The sequence below is a fragment of the Lipophrys pholis genome (assembly GCF_963383615.2).
Source record: "Lipophrys pholis genome assembly, chromosome: 22".
Classification (NCBI taxonomy): Eukaryota; Metazoa; Chordata; class Actinopteri; order Blenniiformes; family Blenniidae; genus Lipophrys; species Lipophrys pholis.
Window position 1 is genome coordinate 8,369,319 of NC_137644.1, and position 23,265 is coordinate 8,392,583.

The window sequence follows — 23,265 nt, forward strand, 5'->3', positions numbered from 1 at the left end:
CCTCCCACCGTGAGCAGGCACACAATTGTCTCTGTCCATCTCCAACTCCAGTGCTGCGACTCAGCTCCACCGTGTCCTGCCTATCTACACTCAGTGTGTGCAAGGGGGTGAAGGGCCAAAGAGAACCGTGACACACTTGTGCATTTATATGTACATTTGTCCATAAACTCTCAATTCGACATCCGTGCCTCTTTCTTTTAGGTTTTGTGTGTGTTTGCAAGTGTGTGGGCGGGTAAAGGACACTTCAAATATCTCTCGGGCGAGAATAAAGAAGTCTTTGTAACCTCCAGACTCTGTGGATGTGGGCTTTAAAACGCTCATATCACGGGGCTCTCTGTTCGCTGCCACCGCACACACACACAAACCCGTCACCGCACAACTGTGAAGAAATAACGGTCGTAAACCGGCACTGCAATTTAGCAAAATGTTCCTCTGAAATCACGTCAGTGTGCCGCCTCAGATCAACAGGCAGACTAGCGGACGAGAGAAGAAGAAACGATACTGTACTCACCATCCTCTTTGCATTCCTCGGGCGGTTTCGCCTTCTTGGCGAGCCTCGGGTCGAGCCACGATGTGGTCTTAGTGTTGTGGCTGTGAGGAGAAGAAGAGAGGGAGTGAGAGGGAGTGAGAGAGAGCGAGTAAGTGAGAGGGAGAGAGAGAGAGAGAGAGAGAGAGAGAGAGAGAGAGAGAGAGAGAGAGAGAGAGAGAGAGAGAGAGAGAGAGAGAGAGAGAGAGAGAGAGAGAGAGAGAGAGAGAGAGAGAGAGAGAGAGAGAGAGAGAGAGAGAGAGAGAGAGAGAGAGAGAGAGAGAGAGAGAGAGAGAGAGAGGAGACTTGGCTCAGGCAGAGGAGGAGGTTGGTGGATTCTTAATTCGGCCAGAGAATCTTTTACAGAGAAGAAAGACGAGACACTTCCGCCTCTAAAAAGAGAAAAGAGGTGACAAGCAACAATTTAAAAAAAAAAAGGAAAAAAAAAAGAAAAAGGATATACATCAGGTTAACAAAATGGAAATCAATACTTTTAATTTGCCAACCGTCTCTCATTAACAGAAGGAAGTGCCGGAGGAGGAGGACGAGGAGGAGGAGGAGGGTGACTGAGGGGTGCAGAGCGGTACTGAGTAGTATAGAAGGGTTATTGAGGGGTACTAAGGGGTGATTGAGTATAGAGTGGTGCAGAGGGGTAGGGAGGGTGACTGAGGGGCTCAGAGGAGTACAGGGTGGTGTAGTGGGGTACAGAGGGGTAATTGAGGGGTATAGAAGGGAAACTGAGGCGTATAGAGGGGTCCGGAGAGGTGCTGAGGGGTACAGAGTGGGGACTAATGGGTAGAGAGTGGTGACAAGAGGGAGACAGGGGTGAATGGTGGGTACAGAGGAGTACTGATGAGTAGAAACTGGTGCTGATGGGTACAGAGGGGTACAGAGTTGGGTGGAGAGGTGTACAGGGGTGACTGAGGGGTATAGAAGGGAAACTAAGGGGTACAGAGAGGTGCAGAGAGGTTAAAGAGGGGTATAGAGTGGTACATAGGGGTGAAGAGGAGTTACATAGAGGTATAGAAGAGTTACAGAGCGGTACAGAGGGGTGTAGATGGGTACAGAGAGGTGACTGATGGGTACAAAGGGGTGTAGAGGGGTACAGAGAGGTGACTGATGGGTACAGAGGGGTGTAGAGGGGTATAAAAAATGCCTCAGGGGTGACTATGGGGTACATGGGGGCGACTGAGGAGCACAGGGGGATATAGAGGGACACAGAGGGATATAGAGGGATACAGAGAAGTGACTATTGGGTACAGAGGGGTGTAGAGGGGTATAGAGAGATGACTGATGGGTACAGAAGGGTGTAGAGAGGTATAGAGAGGTGACTGATGGGTACAGAGGGGTGTAGAGGGGTATAGAGAGATGACTGATGGGTATAGAAGGGTGTAGAGGGGTATAGAGAGGTGACTGATGGGTACAGAGGGGTGTAGAGTGGTATAGAGAGATGCCTCAGGGGTGACTATGGGGCACATGGGGGCGACTGCGGGGCGCAGGGGGATACAGAGGGATACAGAAGGGTGTAGAGAGGTATAGAGAGGTGACTGATGGGTACAGAGGGGTGTAGATGGGTATAGAGAGATGACTGATGGGTATAGAAGGGTGTAGAGGGGTATAGAGAGGTGACTGATGGGTACAGAGGGGTGTAGAGTGGTATAGAGAGATGCCTCAGGGGTGACTATGGGGTACATGGGGGCGACTGCGGGGCGCTGATGGGGATATAGAGGGGTACAGAGGGGTACAGGGGGGTACAAAGAGGTGACTGATGGGTGCAGAGGGGTGTAGAGGGGTGAAGATAGGCGAGTGAGGGTCTGATGCAGAGCAACAGCTGTGTTCTTGGCACTTTCATGCAGAGCCGCGGGCAGACGGAGCTGGATCCAGATCAGATATGATGATGTGCCAGGGAAACTCGATGCATCTACGCGGCTCGTCTGAAGCTGGGAAGCCACAATAGCCTCCCTTCATAACGGTAGGGAGGAGGAGTGGGGGGGGGGGGGGGGGGATGAGGAGGGTGGAGGCGCACAAAGTGTCTAAAAAGAAAAACCCGAGGTGTGACGATGAAGGAGGAGGATGCCGCGAGTGAGCCTGCTTCTATCTTTTGTCTTTAGACGTTTTCCCCAAGGATATTTTGCTTGCAACTGTGCGTCAAACAGGCACAAAGGGAGGAGAGCAGCAGCAATTTCTCAGTTAACACGTTAAACCTGGAGCGAACACAAGCACAATGCAGATGTTAACTTTACCGGCACTGCTGTTTCACAGTGTCTTGGGAAGAACAGAACAGGCTGTAAACCTTGTTAGTTGGGGACTTTTAGAGAAAAATGCATCTAGTTACTCATCCACCAAACACGCGGTAGCATCATTACCTTCACTTTTCACTTTGATTTACAAAAACAGCATCTCTAAAAACAAAATGTGCATCCAAACCAAACAAATCCATCTAACGAGGCACAAAGCAGCAAACTAAGCTCACTTTATTCAAGCTAACAAAATCATTATCATCACATTCAAATCACGTTCTGGTTAGCGCAACAATTTCACTGGATTTATTTCTTCTTTACTTCTCTTTTGGTTCACAAACACTCCACAAAGACACTCCACTCTTTAGTTACTATGGGCTCTTTTAACAGCAGGCTTCTGAATATGATTTTGACCTTTATAAATATACATCTATTAGTAATCTATGTTTCCTGATTGCTTCAGTCAGCGGTGTCAAACACATTTTAGTTCAGGGGCCAACAAACAGCCCAATTTCATCTCGAGTGGGCAGGACCGGTAGCATAGTGCCATAATGACCTTTAAATTTAGACTTTTAAGATTTTCCTTGTCGTGGCGTGGCGAGGACGTGATGAAAATGTCAATAAAAGAAAACAATTACGACCAAAAATGACTACAATCTCAACATAAAGCCAATTTCAATGGAACTTCTGGTGCAAAATACAGTGAAATATCAAGAAAACTTCTTATAGGTGCTGCAATATGCATGTTTCTACAAACGTCTGACAGCCTGACTGAAACTAATGCTAGTTTGATAGCAACGGGGTCGCTCGCTTTCATCGCAGCATCACCGATATCTCAGCTCGGGTCTCAGTGTTGTGTTGTGTCCACTGCTTGAATCAATGTTGCCTTTGAGACTTTTAGCATTTGCTTGGTGGTTTGTCCAGTTTGGAGCCTGATGCGGACCTTATGTTTGACACCCCTGACTTAAGTCATCCAATGTTATCCAATCCGAAGGCTCAAGATTCGATCCCCCATCTCGTCCTCTCCATGTGTTGAAGTGTAAATACAGTAAGTTGCAGCAGTCACCGTTAGCTTGAGCCAGTGTAGTCGTGTAGAATTTGTTGACACAATAAAATGCACCATACAAGTAAAGATAATTGATTGATATTATAAAATTAGTTACCCAGTGACAGTCACGAACAGTTGGAACAGTTGAATAGTTTCAGAGCTGCTGTTTCCTTCTGTCCTGCTCATTAACCCAGAGCTAATTAATGGGCCACTAAACAGGAGTTTAGTGAAATCGTACCAGAGCTGCTGTTCATGCCAAATGAAGAGTGTCCAGCTGTTCCCACAGAATGCTACATACAGAAAAACAGACTTTTGTGTTGTGACACTACCTTGAAGTGGAATACAGTCAGCAACACTGTACTTCGGATGCAACATTAGCAGTGCATATAGCATATAACATATAGCAGGCGCTGCGATTAGCATTAGCAGCATCTGCAATGTCTCTTCAGCGAAGAACCAATGAGTGAATCAGACATCGGACTGACCCGCAGAGCGCTGACAGCTCAAATAACACTTCAATGACACAGCGAAAGCACATCGATAAGACAGGCCCAATTAAAGAAGAGTGTGAACACTAAGTCAAGGACAAAATGAACTGACAAGACATTTGATCTTTTTTCAAATCACTTTTGGACAAATTAGCAAACAGCTGATAGCTGGTTGTTGCAGCACTTTCTGCCCGCAGAAATCGTTGAGACTGCTCACCACACCACCACCAGCTGTCTGAAATCTGACCACCGACAGGTTTTACTGCCGAAGCCGAAGGGTAGTTTTCTGTATCCGCCATCTGGTGCTGGACACACCATCTGACGTCATGGAGGCCTTTCACAAAATCGGTAAAAAAAAACTTTGACCGACGTGTTTTGCCAGAGGGGAGCAAGTTGACATAAATCAGGTCTTTTGATTTATCCCGAAGTTATTTCAGTCCGAACCAAAGTGGACCGGCTGAGCGGCGCCTGACACCATCCGTCCCCCGAGCGGCAACAAAGGACCGAGCAAAACATGGAGGCACAAGAAAGAAGATAAAAGATGAAAGCACATGCCAAATAAAGAGCCCTTCAAGGTTTGTTAATGTCTCTCATACACTTGATTCTCGTCCATGAGGTTCTTCTTATTCAGTTTTTTATTTTTTCCATCCATCACTATTTAGAGCACAAGCACCACTACCTCTCGCTCTTCCGTGTCCTCCCTCTCTGCCTCTTGTTTTTCGGTCTTTACTATTTTAATGGCCTCTCTTTTCCTCCCACCTCCCTCCGTCGTCCTCGGTTCCCCCACTTCGCCTCCGCCTCGCTTCAGTGGTCGCAGGTAAACGAGTCGATCGTGTATGGAGACCAATCAAAGGCGAGCGTCCTCCTGGCAGCCAATATCGTTTTGGCACGGCATCACTGACACCCAGAAAGGATTTTTCTTATTTTTTAAAAGGCACAAATTTAGCAGGCTAAGTGAATTAGTTGTGTAACGGGCTTCATGATGGATGCAGGAACACGAGGCTTCTCTGTTTTGGAGGTGGACAACATTTGGCTGAATTAAAAAGTTTGGATGGATCGAGATGCTAAAATAGGCCTAAAATAATATCTTTTCTAATTTGCATAATTAAATTGCTGTCCCTCAGCTTTTAGCCCACGATTAGCCGTCGTCGTTTTCTACATCCCGGTAACAGCGTCTCGGCTTTTCTCTGGTCCCTCACAGGTTCCAGTCTGAACTCTTTCTGTTTTCTATTTTTACTTTAAATTCTGCTGTGGACCTTATTCTCGCTCTGTCAGTCAAATAAAGTTGTAATGGAGTTTTTTTTTTTTTGTGGTACTGCAGCAGCTTTCTGTTGACATACAGAGAATACTTTGGTAGCGATGGCGTCACTCGTAGCGTCTATTGTCTTGAAAATGTTTTAGTTCAGAGGTCGTCGACCCTTAAGATCAAAAGATGTTTATCTCACTTTAAAACAGATCAAATTTGTCTGAAGCCACAAAATCTTTAAAAAGAAGAAAACAAAGCTCATAAAGTTGTATATATATATATATATATATATATATATATATATGAAGCTCCTTTTTCCCTTTAAGACTATATATTATGTAGATTTGATGATGGTTACCTCACCTAGAGCTGAAGATGGAACCTCGGCATTTGTGTATAAAAGTGAATCATTCTTTAATTCCAATATTACATTTATCTTCTTGAAATGTAGGATGAGCATCCCCTTGAAAGATTGTGAGATAGTCTGCAGAGCCCGAGATAGTTGATAAGTTGGAGTTGACAGATTGTTTGAGACGTTTCTAGAAGAACCATATTGGTTCACTTCCAACTTCCTGTGTGGATCCAAACCCGATAAATCTTTGTTCCAACCTCGGGAGAGTAGATTAGCAAAGATGTTTTCCTTCCTTGGTACATTTGAGAGTTTAAATTTGTTCTGTTGACTTCAACCCGGCCTACGAAATTGCTTTAAAAAAATTACAAACATTGTTGATAAAATAAAAAATTCCATTTGTTTGGAACTATTTGTTATATTTTGTCGTTGTCCGGACTACAAGAATCCTATGATGCAGTAAACCTAAGAAAAATCTTGTCCACGTGCGATTTCCTCCAAGCGACATCGAAAAACAACACAGCAACTCAACTAATGCTACGTCATAAAGACTCCATGGTTTTACTGCAGCTGTAAAGCCATAACAACCCCAATGAATTAAAGCTTTTATAACAGAGTTCTGTGTAGCAAGGTATGTCTGGGGACCTTTAAATCTCATTAAACCACCATGCGTCAATTATAGAGTGTGTGTGTGTGTGAGTGTGTGTGTGTGTGTGTGTGTAATATAGTGCAGAAACCAACTGATTAGTGAGTTTCAGAGCAGACTGAGAGGTGTAGAGCAAAATGTATCGTAGACTGAGATTTAGGTAAGACTCCATCGATTCTCTTCAACATTTCCTGACATTTTAAAAGACCAATCAGCGAATAGATTATTGATTCTTGATATCGATCTTCTCATGGTTCTGTATTGTCTCATTTCGCCAAGGCGCTGTTTACCCGATGTTTTCCCGTGAAAACCGAAAGCTTTAGTTCCATTTTGGGTGTTCCGTTTACACAACAACGGCGTCTCGGAGCCACTGAAAATGCAACTTTTCGAAAATGCCTCCCAAGGTGGAACAACTTTAAAATGCTCTAACTCAGTCTCCATAGAAACGGGAAAAAGGCAGCTTTTCTGAAACTCTGCTACTGAGCATGTGCACCACGGCCGTAGTAAATAGTTCATATGCACATGCTCAGTAGATGGAGAACAACAATGGCGGCCTCCAGAGTGTCATGACTCCCAGTTCATATTCTCCAGGGACTTGGTAGTTTTATAGTTGACAGTCACTGTAATACCAATCCAACTTGGTCGTCTGTTCATACGAATATTTGTGTACTCCCATTGTTAATGTTTATAGTGTATTGTTCTCGTCGCACGTGTGTGTGTGTGGTTTCATTATAAAAACAAACAGCACTCACTAGTTAAGTGAAAAGGAAACACAAAAAAATGGGTTTTCACTTGAAACAAGTGAGAGAAAGTTCCATGAAACCGTGATACTCACTCTATGAAGTAGACCTCTCCTTTCTCCGTATACGCCATCTCCCAGTTGTCTGGCAGGGGTCCTAGCTCGTCGTTCTCTTCCGGTTTGGGCAGCGTGGTCTTCGGGGACTGTCCGTCTTCTTTGGGCGCCTCGGCTGGGGGGGGATCTGCTGGGTGGATCTGCGGGACGATGTCCCCCGAAGCGTCTGTGCTCTTGTCCTCATGTTCGCTGGACTCTGACACAACAACAGAGGGGGGTGGGTGAGTCAGGCACGACATTACCATCGGGGACGGGAAAGAGTGAACGACAAGGGAGGTGAAGCGAGGGAAATGAGCATGGGAGTCGGGGTGGCGGCGGAGGAAGGGGGAGAGGAACAGAAAAAGAGTGATTAGAAAAAAGGTGGTGACTCAGGGGAAGAAAGCAGTGAGCTGAAGGGGAAGGAAGGAGTGATTGAGGTTAACAAGACAGAAAGATGAATAAAGCTGAGAAGACAATGCAGGCTGAGATAGAGAGAGAGGGAGAGAGGCAGGCGTTGATGCCCTACTTTGAGTTGTGGCAGTGGATGTGCTGGAGAAAGAGAAATGTGAGGAAGGAGGAGATGGACGGTGTTTGTGCTTTTCCCCAAAGGAAAGTTGGTGGAGGGAAGTGGAGATGGGACCGACGAAAGCGGGGGATTGAGAGATAATCTATCTAAAGGGGAAGAGCGAGGTCGCGATCTGCTTAGATCACAGAGCCCGCTGCGCTCTATTGATTCCCCTCCAGCTCTCCCGGTCAGCCCACACTCGAGTCCATCCACAGAGACAGAGTCAATGAATCAATGAATCAATGAATCAATGAATCAATGAATCAATGAATCAATCCACACAGAGGTGGATTCATTCAAAATGTAATTTTTACCCAAATTTACCAAAGATAAATCATTTCTTTATTGTTGTAGGTTATATATTCAAGTAAATCTTATGTCATTGTTTAATTCCTGTGGTATACTAGCGGATCATTTAGAATTGTAGCGTTTACTGTTCTTATATCGTATTGTTTAACTATTAGGTATTGTCATAAAATATAGATTGTATACAAGGGGTTTATATATGTGGAGGGATAGATTGAAGGAAGGATGGATGGATGGGTAAATTACTTAATATTGGAGTAATTACAATTTTGTATCAATTTATCTATACTTTTGAATGTATTTGTATTTTCTGTATGTTTCAACATGTCTGGAACAAATCAAAGAACAAATTTAAAAAAAGTATAAAATAGTATTGTATGCCATCTTATAAGTTCATATCTTCCTGTGTCATTGTTTCTGTTGTATTTTTTGTTATAGTATCATATCCCGTCATACAGTATTTTATTTCTAAATAGTTTTCTATCGTATCACATTGTCTTTATTATGTCATTAAAAAAAACATGTTTATCTTCTCCTTTGGGTCTCAAAAAGGTTAAAAAAAAGAAGTATTTTTTATGTTTTGTGTTCATTTCAAAGTCTTGCCTGTATTAATCATTAAGTTTGTTTGTGCGTTCATTAATTCTGAAGTCACTGTGATCTCAAATAAAAGTATTTTCATCTTAATTATAGTTAAGAGTCCATTTATCAAACCTAATCCGTGAAATTTATTAACACGCTAATATGCATTATCTGGGTCAGAAATTTACATAAACACAGAGCGAGAACACTCTCACACTCAAAAACATAAAAATATATAGAAAGTTCCCGTTCTTTGTATCGTGTTGCTGCTATAACACCGTGTCTGATGATAATATAAAGCAATCTGCAAACGCAAAGAGAAGTTCATTGTCATTAAAACTTGAAGAATTCTTTGTGTCTGAGTTTCTCCCCTACCTTCTTTGAGCTCCTTGTGGAATGAAAACCAGAATTTCATTCTGCGACTGAACTTCCTGTCAAAGCGGCAGCTCCTTAACACTTTGTTGCATATGTCTGAAATAAAGAAGCTCTATCTCGCAGTGTCTGCAGGCGCCGGCTGGGATCCGGGCCCGAGCTTCTACACTTTCTTTGCGCTCCCCTCTGACTCACATCGCGCTGCGAGAGACGTTTTTTTTTTTTTTCTCCCCCTCCGGGCCATAAAACCAGCTTAGAAAGTCACAGGACCGAGGTGCGGTTTTGGATTTGCAATCACAAAATCAAACTCATAATGGCTCCTTTATGACGGCCCGTTCATGTGATGCGTTCACAGGGTTTCTCGCTGTGCGTTGCATGCTCACTTCAGATGTGTGCATAGTTTATGAAGCAATACCTTGCACTTCCATTGATGGTGAAAACCGGTCCAGAGAAAGAGAAAAGCTTTTCTCTATTATATCTTCACCCAGAAGCAGTTTTAGAGTTATGATATTGATGCACAGTCAATTGCAAAGTGCTGATTCACTAAGAGAAAAACCTTATTATCAATAACATTGGTGGTTTTTCAACAGCTTCAGGTGCAGACCTATTAAATCCTGGACTGGATGATTCATCCTGCTCATCAGGTAGTAAAGTTTTCATTGCAGGGCTAACATGGTCTGAGACAAAGGTCTGCGCGATACTTGAGAAACATGCGATATACGACAAAGTGGAGTTTTGCAATAAAAACATGATCATTTGGTTTGTTTTTTTCTTGTTACAACAAATGTGTTTCATGGGGTGCTTTCACTCCAGGAGAGTCTGGGGGTTTCTTCAGTACTTCTTCCTCACTACTCCATGTCTGACCACAATATATTTTCCAACTTTTTCTTTCTGCGTCTGCTTCTTGGGATTTGCTCTGTTAGCTTTGTTTGTTTACAACCTCAAATGCACTTCACTCGGCTACATAAAGCTTAACTTTATCTCAAGTGAGCCGGACCAGTAAAACAGAGCCATAATAACCTTTATATTTAAACTTTCAGGTTTTTCCTTGTTGTGTCGCAGAGTATATGTGTTGAAAATGTCTATATTTTTTATAAAACCAATAAAAATGGGACCTCTCGCACTCTAAACTCGTGTAATTTGACACTTTTCTATCAGATGCATTAGTTTTCTTCAGGAGTGATCTGAGCAGCAGTCGCTGGTCTGTTGTTTCTTACCACACACGTGTGTTTCTAGTTAACTGCTTGTCCGTCCTCGGACCACTTCTCATGGCCGCTGATCACTGCAGACTGGGAAAACCCAACAAACGTTTATGAGGATTGGATATATTTTTCCTCTCAAATCTTTACTATTTTCCCCGCCTCTAACAACTTTGAGAAACAATATTGACGCGCTGCTTCATACAACCCACCAACTAACAAACGCGGTGATAAAGAGGTAATTCAATGTCACCCACTTTACCCGTCAGGGGTCATAATGTTGTGGCTGATTGGTGTATGTGTGTCAGGGAGACCGCGTTTAATAATGATACCTAATGACTGATTGGGAATTCTGTAACGCGGCGGCGCTAATAGTTTAATCATCAACTGTTTGGACTGTGGAGGTGATCAGTCGAGTGAACGTGGATTGTAATTTGCAGTTCATACCGTGTCATTAAACTGCATATAAAGATATTTGTGCAACCAATTAAAAGTGATAATCTGCCATAAAATCATTTCCTGGGAAATGCGAGCAAGCAGTCTGTTGCTGCTTCTGTTGCTAGGCAACCGGCCCCGAGGAGATGGTGGCTGTAACGTCGACCGGAGGGTCCGAGGCCTCGTCGCCGACCCCGAACCGAGCTGTCACCGCAGTGCGGCGCGTTGCGCGGCCTTTGCCCGTGCGTCTGTGGAGGTCGCTGTCAGGTGCTGACCTGGGGTCACGGCGACGCCGTTGCCGTTGACAATGGGTCTCTCCTCCTCCTCCTCCTCGGGGGGCTCAATGCTGGCTTTCTCCATGTTGCTGACTGACTTGTTGCGCTTCCTCTTGCCCTCGGAGCTGGGTCTGGCGCCCGGGAGCAGCTGGTCCGTCACATTTAGCAGCAGAGCGCTGGGCTCGGCCGGCGGCTTCGGGGTGCCGTAGAAGTTATCTGGAACAGAGAGACAAGAAGGGAGAGACGGAATTCAGATCGAGGTTTCATAACATGTCACATTTTTAAATGTTAAACCCTTTAGGACCCGACGAAGCATTTTGTGTGGGTCTGTTGACGAGAATATGTAAGAGCTGGGTGCAGTAAGAGAACAGAAGACTGTCGACGAAGAAAGAAAGTCAAATAGTTACGGGTCAGTAACTGGAGTCAATAGTTCGAACAGCAACGTAGATTTTCACGGGGTTGAGCGACTCGCTCTTCAATTCTCAGCTTTTTTCTAACTTGGTAAGTCATTCAAACTAACAACAAACTTCTCAAAGAACTCGTGAGCTGCAAACTGTGTGTCATCTATCAATCCTTTTCGACTCGTTCACCTCTGTGCTGCGCCGAGCCTTCAACCACAGACAGAAGCGGCTTCATCACACCGTCGCCGTGTGACATGTCCCGCTACGCACCGCAGCTACTCCCACAACGATCTCGCTACAGAACAAACTAATTAATAATAGAGACAAGCACGGTGTCACTTGTGTTGTGAACTTTTGCGCAGAGGACTGATCTCAAGTGGAATAATTGTGATTTGCTCTGTATTGTTATAAAATTGAACTGAATAAGACATTTTTTTCCCCCAATGGCACACAAACCAACTGCACTTCCTCTGCGATCTACAGGTCAATGAATGAATGAATGAATGAATGAATGAATGAATCAATCAATCGGGCACTCCTGCATAAATGTTTGTATTACCAATGGGAAGGCATCAAAAATCAGCTAAATATGATTTGAAAAACATGCTGATATACTGATGCCAAGAGAAAATGCAAAACTTCATTGGTGTGTCTGGTGTGTGTTTACGTTTTAAAAGGCCTGGGCTCCAGCTCCATGTGGACAGTGAAAATGCTGCACTGCCGTAGGAAATAATTCTCCTGCTCGTGCTCAGTAGATGGACAATAAGAACAATGTTTCCTCCAGAGTGTCACGACTCCCAGTCCATGTTCCCCTGGGACTTGGTAGTTCTATAGTCGACAGTCACCGTATCAAGAATTCAACTCAGTCGTCTTTCTAAACCAATGTCCCTGTTCTTCTATTGTTAAAGTTTTTAGCTTATTGTTCTCTGCCTGCTTGCGCCCGTGCTTACTATGTAAACAGACATTGTGTTCAAATCGCAAAAAGACGCAAAACTTTTCTGAAACAAAAACACCAAAACGTTGCGTTTTCAGTTTCAACGGGTCCTAATAATAAGAGCAACATATCTCTTAGAAACTTTTCCTCATAATTGTACAAATGTAGCAAAAGTATTAGTTTATTCTAATGTAGCAAGGTGGTGTGTTTTAATAAACTTGGATTTCCATTAAATCTTGAAGAATGATAGCGGTAAAAACACCATATTCAACTGAGAACGAGTTGAGAGTGACGGAAAGAAGTCCGTCCACGAGGCCCAGAGAGTGAAGTGAGAGTGGGTGGAAGCTGGTGACGCCTCGGTAACATCTGCAGAGTTCACGAGGTGTTTCTGCGCCCGACATGAGGCCTCATGTTTAAAGCAAGCTTTTCGAGACTCCGTCACGTCTCGCAGCATTACACCACTCCAACAGCGGCGCGTATTTACAGAGACGTCTTGACCCGCGCGCAGCTCGTCGGGAGCTAATTTTACCCATTTCTTTTTCCCGCTACTATGTTCTTCCATCTCCTCCTCTGCACATCAATCACTTCGCAGGCCACACTCGCATTTCCCTGGCACATGACTGCATTTCCGCACGACTTGGACTGAATAATAACCGTATCTCTCTCTCAGTTTGGGTCTCTGGTCAGAGCCAACTACCTACCTCTGGGAGCTGCAGTTTCTTCCACTTGGCTCCGACTCAACAGTCCCTTCCACAGGCTTCCAAGTGGATTTTACATTTTACTATCACTCCATTTGAAAACTGGCAGCAGTCCAAGCGTCTCTGACAGTCTCCATCAATCATCGTGAAAATCTCATATATTCAAGTTGAAGGACTTTTTTTTTTTTTTTTTGCTTAAATCAGCGCTGTTAAGATTTTGTTTTTATGAAGTCTTCCAAAGTTTGGAAACTGCTGCCAGTTAGGCGAGTAGATTACAAAGAGGAATCTCTGGAGCCGGTATCTAAAACGATGAGCCAATCAAAGAGAGTTTATCTGCAACTTTTCTTTTCTTGGGGGTGAACTTGACCGTTTGAGTCAAAAGAGGCTCAGACTTCAGGAAATGCTCTGATTCTCCACCTTAAAAGACTTTAATTCAAATCCCCTACAAATGATCACGTCTTTTTCGAAAGAAGACACAAGACGAAAACCTGCTGGGGTAGAGGGGCAATCCCTCACTATCGTCTTCTCTTCTTTATGCTACTAAGCACAGAAAACAAAAGCAGGTACATTCTTGCAGCTCCAGAACAATCTTCAGTTGAATAGTAAATTGAAAATCGATGTTCCAGCTTGTGTAAATACAGAGATGAGGACTTGTCCCGGCTCCACTTTCATGGGTTGTACCACTAACCTAACACTAAGAGGATGATCTCGGAAGGTCTTCTGCTCATAAATCAGTTCATATTGATCTTGCTTGAATGCACGTGAAAGCTGAGTTATTAAAGAGGCACATTATTATCGATAATCTTAGATAGCAACAGAAAATACTTGTGAAATTTATATAAGCAACGTAACGCATTTGTATGTTATTAAAAGACTGTATTACCTTCCCATTTGGAACCCAATGGTTTGATCCATTGTGTCACCATGAAGCCAACAGAGCTTACAGGTTTCCATACGATGAATTTGTATTTTGTTCATTTCAGAAAAAAAAAAAAATCAGCTACTGAAAATCCTCCCCAGATATTGAGGCCCGTTTACACAACGTTTCAAGTGAAACGGCATCATTTCCATGTTTTCCTTTCAGAAAAGTTTCATATTTACATGGCAACATTTTATAAACGACAGTTGTTTAGACAGAAATGACAGAAACGTTGAGAACGAGTTGCTTGTTTCTGGAATGAAACCACACAAACATGTACAATGAACAATATGCTATAAACATTAACAACGGGAGAACACAGACATTCATGTGGACAGACGACCAAGTTGAGTTGCTATTACGGTGACTGTCAACTATAAAACTACCGCGTCCCAGGAGAATATGGCCTGGGAGTCATGAAAGTCTGGAGTTGTTATTGTCTAATCATTTTCAAAATGCTCAGTATTCAGTGTCTTCGAGCATCGAAATCCTTTTCTGATTTCACTTAAACACGCAGTGTCAACAGGGCCATAGTTTTTACACTGAGAGATGGTAACAGTGATATTGATTATTATACCTAATAGTAAAAAGCCTCCCATACCAAAAACTTTCTACAGTTTAGAGCAGACCTGCCAAATAGTGAGTGGGCTTCACTTATATAGGAGGTTTTTCCTCTTGAGTAAACTTAACACGCAAACTGATGTGATGCAAGGTTCTCGCACACCGTTGGAAGACTTGCTCTAACGGGGCCAAGGCACCTACATACTTCTCTACGTTTGTGAGATTACTGCGATACTGAGGGACATCAAGAAATCAGGGATGAGAAAGGCACTCTTGGGGGGGGGGGGGGGCAGAAATTCAAACGACTGATTTAATGTGTCTCCAGGCGGTAAAATGTATTTTATGCCTTTGAGGAGAACCTCCCCCCCAAAAATGTGCTTTCCTCGCTAATCATCAATCCTCCTGATAGATTTTTAGAAAAATTGCCGGATCATGTTGTTTCACAACCTGACAGATGTTAATCTAAAAACGGAATCTTGTGATTTTCCATGAAATCCAGTGGGAGGAAAAAGTACAGAAACAGTTTTACGAGAAGGAAATGTGGTCTACAGTAGTTCATTGAACATTTGCCGGCAGATTAGCTTGCAGCCATCTCCTCAAGCGAACTCCAGCGTCCCCGGTAGTAAGATCAGACGTGAGAAGTCCATGTGTGTGCAAATCCGTTGAGATTATTTTAATTTGCGGAGCATTAAAGACAAACTGCAGGGGAAGACGAAGAACAACCAAAGAGGTTCTAAAAAACATCATCAAGTGGAGTCTGGTTGGAGCGACCTATTGAAACATCTTGTTCACGTCGTGGAAAGACACGAAGGCTCCGATGAAAAATGGAGGAGAAGAGCCGTAACAAGATTACGGGGACTGTCGGGATTAGAGTCCCCAAACCTCAGACACAAATCCCGGAGTCTTAACGAGCTGCAGATTTGTCTCCGAGAAGAAAGCGTGCTCGACGCGTGAACCTAAACAACCCGCAGCATCAGAGGAACCTGGACTTTGAAGTCGGTGTGTTGGTGGAGCGGCTGTCACCGCTGGCGGCAACGCTGATCTCATTCTCCATTCGCACGGCAGGCTGATAAAACACACTTCAAGTCCACGATCTCAATTAGCAAAGTCAATTCAAATCAATTCTTGGAGATGAAACCTTGAAATTAAAACTCCATTTCAAAGTATTTTCAGGTGATGATTACTTACTATTGTTGTAATAGTAGTAGTAGTACTAGTAATAGTCGTAGCAGTAGCAATAATAGCTGCAGTAGGGGAAATAGTGGTAAAAATACCATTTCCAAAGAGACTGAGAAAGAGTTGACTGAGGAAAATAAGAGAAGTTCATGGTGGAGGCCCAGAGAGCGAAGGTGGATTGACGGATGCTCGCCACACCTCTGTAACATCTGCAGAGTTCATGAGGTGTTTCTTCACCCGACATGAGGTTTTCATATTTCAACCAGCTTTTCCACAAACAGCTCCAGACGACATCACGTCTGGCGTTATGACGCCGCTTCAACAGCGACGCGTATTTACAGAGACGTCTTGGGTTCCTCGGGAGCAGGTAGTACTAGTAGAAGTAATAATAGTAGAGGTACTTATTACTCTAACAATCCATTGGCTCTGGTAAATTAGTTAAGCTACAGTTCATGTACAGCTCATTTTTGTGTAACTACCCTGGTGCTTGTGTCGCGCAAAAGGTAGCTGTTCAGGCCATGTAACCAGTTAAATCACCAGAGCTATTGTAGCTCAAATAAAAAAAGGAGAGAGAGTCAGAAAAAGATTTCTCAGACTGGAATAATTAAAACGAATGACCACGGCACAGAGCTACACGAGCGTTAAATTACCACCCAGACTGCCGTGTTTGTAAGTGGAAGAACACCATAATTAAAAGTACAACAGTAATGGAAATCTGCAGCGAGATAAACAGCAGCTCTTTATCTTTGGTTCTGTGCCGGGCCGTGCTGGAAGATGTCAGGAGTTCTTCGTCTTTCTCTGGATTTAGCCCGCCAATGTTTTCACATCTCTGTGAAAACAAATGTCTTCCCCTTTTAGATCCATTCCCTCTTTCGCTTTCTCGCTCATCTAATTGGCCATTAAATTATTAAAATGCAGGAAACCCCGAATGATGGCCGAGCGGCCACGCAGAAGGAGAGGCTGACTCTCCCTCTCCCAACGGACGGTATCTCCCATCGCCCAAAGGATCTAACACCGCTTCTGGCAACCGACCATTAAATTGGCCATCTGCAATTTCAATGTTTTTTTTTTCCCGTCTTTCTATCTAGCAGAGGAGAGTGAGTCTGGAGTCAGGTGGGAGAGGATAAACTTAGCTGCTCTGTGTGTGTGTGTGTGTGTTATCTATATAATGCCAGGGGTCTCCAGAGAGTTGAAGGATGGCCGGGCAGACCGGAGACCGCATTTTTCAAGAGCTTCAAAATCCCACCCTCGAGCCCCTCGGACCACCAGAGGGACGGAAGATGGATGGATGAAGAGACTCTGTTTGTTTTGATTAAGCAACTGAAGTACCTCAGACTCAAAGAGTGAGCAAAGAGGAAGCCAACATGAAGCTGCGAGCGCGTGCGAGTAAATGGATTCATATATCTATCATGCGTTGCTGCTTCAAGAGTCTCAAAACAAAGGGTGTTTCCCCAAGAGGCTGCATAAAAGCTTGGCCCTGACCCAAACGTTGAACGATATTAATAATCCAGATAAAAACGTGTTTGTTAAATGTTACTTTACTTTCTTCTTACTTCCACCTTGACAAAGAAGCAAATCTGTTCTATTGCATGAGTCTTTACCATAACTCCTCCATGTCTACACCATTGGGCTTGGAAGAGGATCCACTTGACTGAGTATGGTTTTGTTTATATCTAGGTCCTTCCCATAATTCCCATAAAGCAAAATGGTGAATGATGAAAATGTATGAGGGCTATCAAGGTTTTAAGTCACACCAAACATAAAGTTTGAAACATAAAGTAACACAGCTGGTTCATTTTCCTGAAATCGTCCTCTGGATTACCTTGTCTTACTGAGACCACCCTCACTCGTGTCAGCAATCACAGCAATGCTACCAGGCAGGCAGCATCAGCATACCTGGAGCAGATTCATCATTCCACTACTAATTAAGTGAGTGAAATATCAAATATGCACCAGGAGTGGATTTCCGGTGGAAGTGCTGGTAAAAAAGGTTGAAGTCAGTGCAAACCAGATGGGGGAGTCAGAACGCCTGCAGTGGTCTCATAGGTGCTAGACTCCAAAGTGACATTGGCGGTTTCCAAAATCCACCGGTTCAAGGTTGTACCTCCGCTACCTGCAGAGCACCGAGACTACTCACAGAATAAACAGTTAAATCTCCTTTTTCCACTGCGGAATATGAAACCCCACAAAAAATGTGCTTATAATAAATGGTCTTGCCTAGGAAATAGATCCCCGCACTTGAAATGTTCTTGACCAGGAAATTGATCAATCCAAATGTTTCTAACATAAATAACATCTTATGTTGTAATCGGGTTTACTTACTCTGATATGTAATAAAACACATCATTTAAACTTATGTTGTGATTCCACACTATTCTGAAAAGTCTGAAAAAGAGTTGGAAAAAGCATTCACTTTCAAACTGGCCCTTTATTTACAAGAACAACATAAACTGAAGAAAGAATGAACACATCATCACCAACACCACACTCTAGTGGCCATTAATGTTAATTTGAGAAGATTTGGATGAAAAGTTGACAAGATACATCAATTCTAATGAAAAGGTTTGACCTGATTTTGGCGCGAGAGGAAAGGTCAACTCTCTCATAGGTTTTTCATTTTCAAGGGGTTATTAATGTATTCAACAATAACATTTGAACAGAGGTGCCCCTGGCAGTGTTACTCCCCACTAGATGTGCCACCTCTATCTGTGCCATCAGGCAAAGCCATGTTCTTGAAGAACATGTGTATGTGTATGTGTAAAAGTTGTTGTTTTGTATTACCTCTTAAAGGTGGGGCCTGCAGTGAAACATGTTGAAATTGATATTTGACTGAATTGGATTACTCACCATAAGCAGTTTACCTGCCATATTTCTGGCATTTTGGATCCTCTTTGCTCTGAGCTCTCGTCTTTTTTCTAGTATTTGTCTCAGTGAACCAGATTAAACTGCAACCAGCACCAGTTGAACCTCCTCTAAGTCTTTGTTATATGACTGGTCTTGTTTTTAACAGTACAAGGAACTGTTGGTCAAAAATATAGCTCATTAGGAGGAGGTCCAGCTGGTACCTCAATATCTCAACATTCATTCAAACTGCTGCCACTCAATCAGAGAAAATAGCCCATCATGCCACTGTTTATTTAAATAATTAGATACTTTGCAGTTCAGTGCATCTACAGTAAAGCACCTCAGTCTTCAAGCTTTTAAAACCATCAGTCGCATTATGTTTGCTCAGAAGTTGGGGATTCAGTGTTTTGCTCAAGGACACTTTCACACACGGACAAGCAGAGAATGGGATTGAACCACCAGCCTTGGGATTGAAAGACCGTCCACTCCTGCACATGAATCACAGCAGCTGCCTCAGCCACATGGGTGCGAAGGCTTTTCTTCATTCAGAATTTAGAGAGGTTTCCTTCGAGTTGCCTTGATGACTGATGGCGCTCTCGTCCCCACAGAAGTGGAGAGCGGCATTCACCCGAGGAGTGATGAGCTTCCCTTGTCTCACCACTCATTCAAACCGCTGTCACTCACTCAGAAAAATACCCATAGTGCCTCAAGACCTTAAAGAAAAAAATCCAACAGAGACGAGGGACTGCAATCCCACACGGAGCGCGATTGGGCTGAATCCTTACCTTCATACGTTCCACTCTCTAGCAGGGCGCCGCTTCTCTCCAATTCCATAAACCGGTCAATGGTCACGAAATTATAATCCACCCCGGGGACCTCTCCTTCCTTGGGCTGCCTGGTTGTGCCTGCGAGGAGATAAGCAAAGGCCAAGTCAGAGCTGCTGGAGATGCAAACGCTTCAACGCTGCCAAATGAGAAAAAGCCTTTGCTAGCGTCTGAGGAAAGATGAAAACACGCTCACCCTCACCTGGCTCTATTTACTAAGTGACCCCTTCATTCCTTGGTGCCCTTTTTCTGCCTCTTGCACAGCTGAGGCTGAACATTTGAGCACAGTGTGTATTCAAGGGGGAAGGAGGACTGGCAAGGTACCATTTCAAGAGCTAAGTGATGCAATTTGGACACCAAGGGGAGAAATCAAATCAATTTGCATGGAGGTGACAGCATGCCGAGGACTCCCCGACGGGAGCCGCAGTCCTTCCAGCTGACAACAACACAGGAGGGATGAAAGTATTTCACCTGGTTGGAGCAGCGTTTTTCATGTCACGTTCACTGACACTCATCGCTCCGCCGGTAGCTGGTAAACACAGTGTGCGAGGGTTTACTGTGTTAAGTTGAGGTACAGACGACTTCCTAAATACTTCCTCAGAGCTGCGTGCTAATTAGACTTGTTAAAACTGATCCCAGCTGTGATAACACACAGCACACTACCCCTGAGGTGCTGAATGGGTTTTTCACATCTGAGAGCGTTGTTCACACTGAAAGCAGAGCCCGTAAAACACACTTGTTAGCCCCTCACTATGCCGTTTAGAGTATCCATCTGTGTGTTTTAAAGTTAACGGGGGAACGACGGGCTCCTTATCACCGCTGGTAGGTGGTTTGGGGTGATTTGACTTCATGTAAGGCCAGCTGACATTGCTGCTGTAAGTTGACACAAGTCTGGAACAAAGCCTGTAATAAATATAAGAGTTGTGAAGCAGGAAGACTGAAACGGACAGTGTTGTTATAACAAATGTGTACTGACACAAAAAAAGTTTTCTTCTAGTCCAGGGGTGTCAGACTGATTTTGTCTTCACACAGTGATGTTTGTAAGACAATGTAGAACGATGTAGTTTTCAAGTTGGAGCACTAGTGGGTGCTGTTGTTTGTTTTTCTAAGGAAACCGCACAAACAGACGTTCATATGGAGAGACGAGCAGGTTGGATTGTTATTGTAGGAGACTGTCAACTATAAAACTACCAGGTCCAAGGAGAACATGGGCCGGGAGTCATGACACGACGGAGGCAAACATTGGGTTGATTGTCCACTACTCGTGCACGTGCGGAAGATCAATGCACATGTGCATTAGCAACGTTTTGGCCGAACATGGAGCTTGAAAGTTTTCAAAACGTTCTGTTTCCTCCTGTTAGTGTAGCGACGGCGTTGAACCATTTTAAAAAAGTTGTGTTTTCAATGGACCTGCGAACCATTGTCCTCCAAACCATCAATTGAACCAGTGAACCAGCGAACGAATCAGCCATTAAAAAGATTAACCAACGAGCAAATCAATGAACCAACAAACTAATGAACCAACCACCCAACCAACTAGCCAGCCAGCCAAAATTGACACTAGTATGTACAATAAATGAAGAAAGCACAACATTTTTCTAATGTACAAGTCAAAGCTACATTGAATGGCTCAAGATTTGATCCTAAAAAGTACAAGCTTGTCGCTTGATATCTGCAGCGTTTAGCGGCCATGTTCCACCCATTCACTCAGGCAAACATAATTTCAAAGCAGGAGCTTCAACCATTTATTTCATTGTCGTTCAGTGTCGATTTTTTTAATACATTTTTTTAAATCTCTGACAAACTGACGTGTTGATAACTTTCATTATCCTGTGAGCCGCATTGGCACCTCTTCTGTTCACATTCAATTCAATTCAATTCTTTCAATTTGATTTCTATAGCGCCAAATACAACAGTCTTTTCAAGGTATTTTTTTTACAGAGAAAAACCAACTATTCCACATGAGTGGAGAAGAAAAACTCCCTTTTAACAGGAAGAAACCTGCAGGACCAGACTCAGAAGTGGAAACTTTCTGCTGGTCCAGTTGGAGTTATTAGATATAAAGACAGAAAAGCAGAGGACAGACCACAGCTTTGACACTCTGGTGAAATGAAGAAATCAAAACATAAGATGACCATCTTGGACTGATACGATCCTGCAGAGCCTTTCAGTCTTCAAAGCGCCTCACACCTGTCTGCTTCTCCTTCCTGACTTCTTCCCTCTAATGTGGTGAGTTCAGGCCCTTTGAAGTTTGCAGGAGACCTTTCTGCAGTGGCACATTTCAACTCTTTCCAAAGGTTTTCTGTTCGATTCAGGTCATGACTCATTGATGGCCACTTGAAAAAAAAAAATAGCCCAGTCTTTCCTTTTCAACAACTTCTTTCCACCGATCGGAGTGAGATCGGGATCGTCTCCTTGTTTAAAGACCGGAGACGTTTTCTGACCCTGGCTAATACGTCTAAAAATGCCTTCAGCTTTTATCATCTTTTGATACAATCAATGCCTTTTGTACCGGAGGCAGCAAAGAGCCCCACAGCCTGCCTCTGTGGTCTTTTATAGTGGGTAAGCTGTACTTTTCTTCATGAGCTTCATTCAGTGGCCTTTGGACCGATTCATGAATGCGAGTTAGTGTGACCAGCACTGTTTGACAATCACTATCAGTAAACTGTACAAACAGAGCTCCATCAGTAAAATAAGACCCTCATAAACCTGTTGGGTAAAATGAAGCCGCCTGCGAGTAAAAACATCCTTTTCCTTAGTTACCGTCCAAAAAAAGAAAAAAGAGAGGATAGGATCAGAGTTCAGTACTTTAACATTACAGGCTGTAAAACTGCAGGCTGTGAATTGGCCAACATGAACAGAGGCTGTCGGACATATTTGCATGGAGTTTCTTTTATGCTCTTCTTTTTTAACTCTCTGAGTCTGACAGGCCGGACAATTGTACTGGCACGCGGACAAGCAAAGAGATTTGCAATATTTCATTAGGTAATAGAATGAACAAGGCTTGAACTTTTCTCTCAAGCGTCACTCGTCTGTCTCCCAGCATCTTTTATACACACAGACGTCAGCAGCGCTGTCGACGCTTCAAAGATTAGACCGTTCAGAAGACCTTTCTGCATTTTGAAGCGCAGCCAGTTGGATCAGTTATAAACAAACTTTGCATTTAGATGATTCATATGAAGTGGCCAAACTTTTTCTTTGGATAGTAAATTTGGAGTCAAATAGTAAATCTTGACGCTGTCAGCAGAGTTAAAGAGCTTCGGTCACATTCCAATGGAGACACGTGGTGGTCGTCTATCTTTGGGAGAAACTTGGGGTGAAGCATCCCGTCACTTTGACACGTGGTCGGGTAAAGGTGGGAATCGAAGCAACAACACTGGAATTTGAGGAGAGCCTCTTCAACCACAACCACTGGTGCCTTCCATCAATCAGAAAACATCGGCAATAGGAGGGATCAGGGCTGTTTGACATCAAACAAGTCAACGCACAACCTCATCCAAACATGTTTGAAAAGCAAACCCGAAGCTTTGTGAACTCCAGTAATGTTTGAAACTCGCTCTCACTTCACATTATTGGCATCACAGTGGGGGAAAAAAACTCATCTGTGCATCTTCCACATGGATTTACCGAACTACATGGGATTCTCCCAGGTATCATATAAATTATCTCATTTCAAGCTGTGAGTTTTTCTTCAAACTTCAGTTTCCTCTGGGATTAATATATAGTTCTATTCTATTCTATTCTATTCTGGACAGCTGGACTGTTAAGTCTGGTCTGAGGACAGGAAGCGACAGGCTGTTGG

At 43.6% G+C, this 23,265-nt stretch overlaps 1 protein-coding gene across 1 annotated transcript in view; it reads right to left on the reverse strand.

Annotated features, from left to right (window-relative positions):
- Positions 1-19,528, reverse strand: part of LOC308127197 (membrane-associated guanylate kinase, WW and PDZ domain-containing protein 2-like) — an 84,771-nt gene extending 65,243 nt beyond the window's left edge. The window contains exons 1-4 of the mRNA XM_080492068.1: positions 19,425-19,528; positions 11,107-11,322; positions 7,379-7,592; positions 512-591 (exon numbers count right to left, since the gene is read on the reverse strand). Of these exons, the coding sequence (XP_080348194.1) occupies positions 512-591; positions 7,379-7,592; positions 11,107-11,322; positions 19,425-19,473 (559 nt within the window). The 5' untranslated portion in view covers positions 19,474-19,528. The remainder of the gene's footprint in view (positions 1-511; positions 592-7,378; positions 7,593-11,106; positions 11,323-19,424) is intronic.
- Between the last annotated feature and the right edge of the window lie 3,737 nt (positions 19,529-23,265).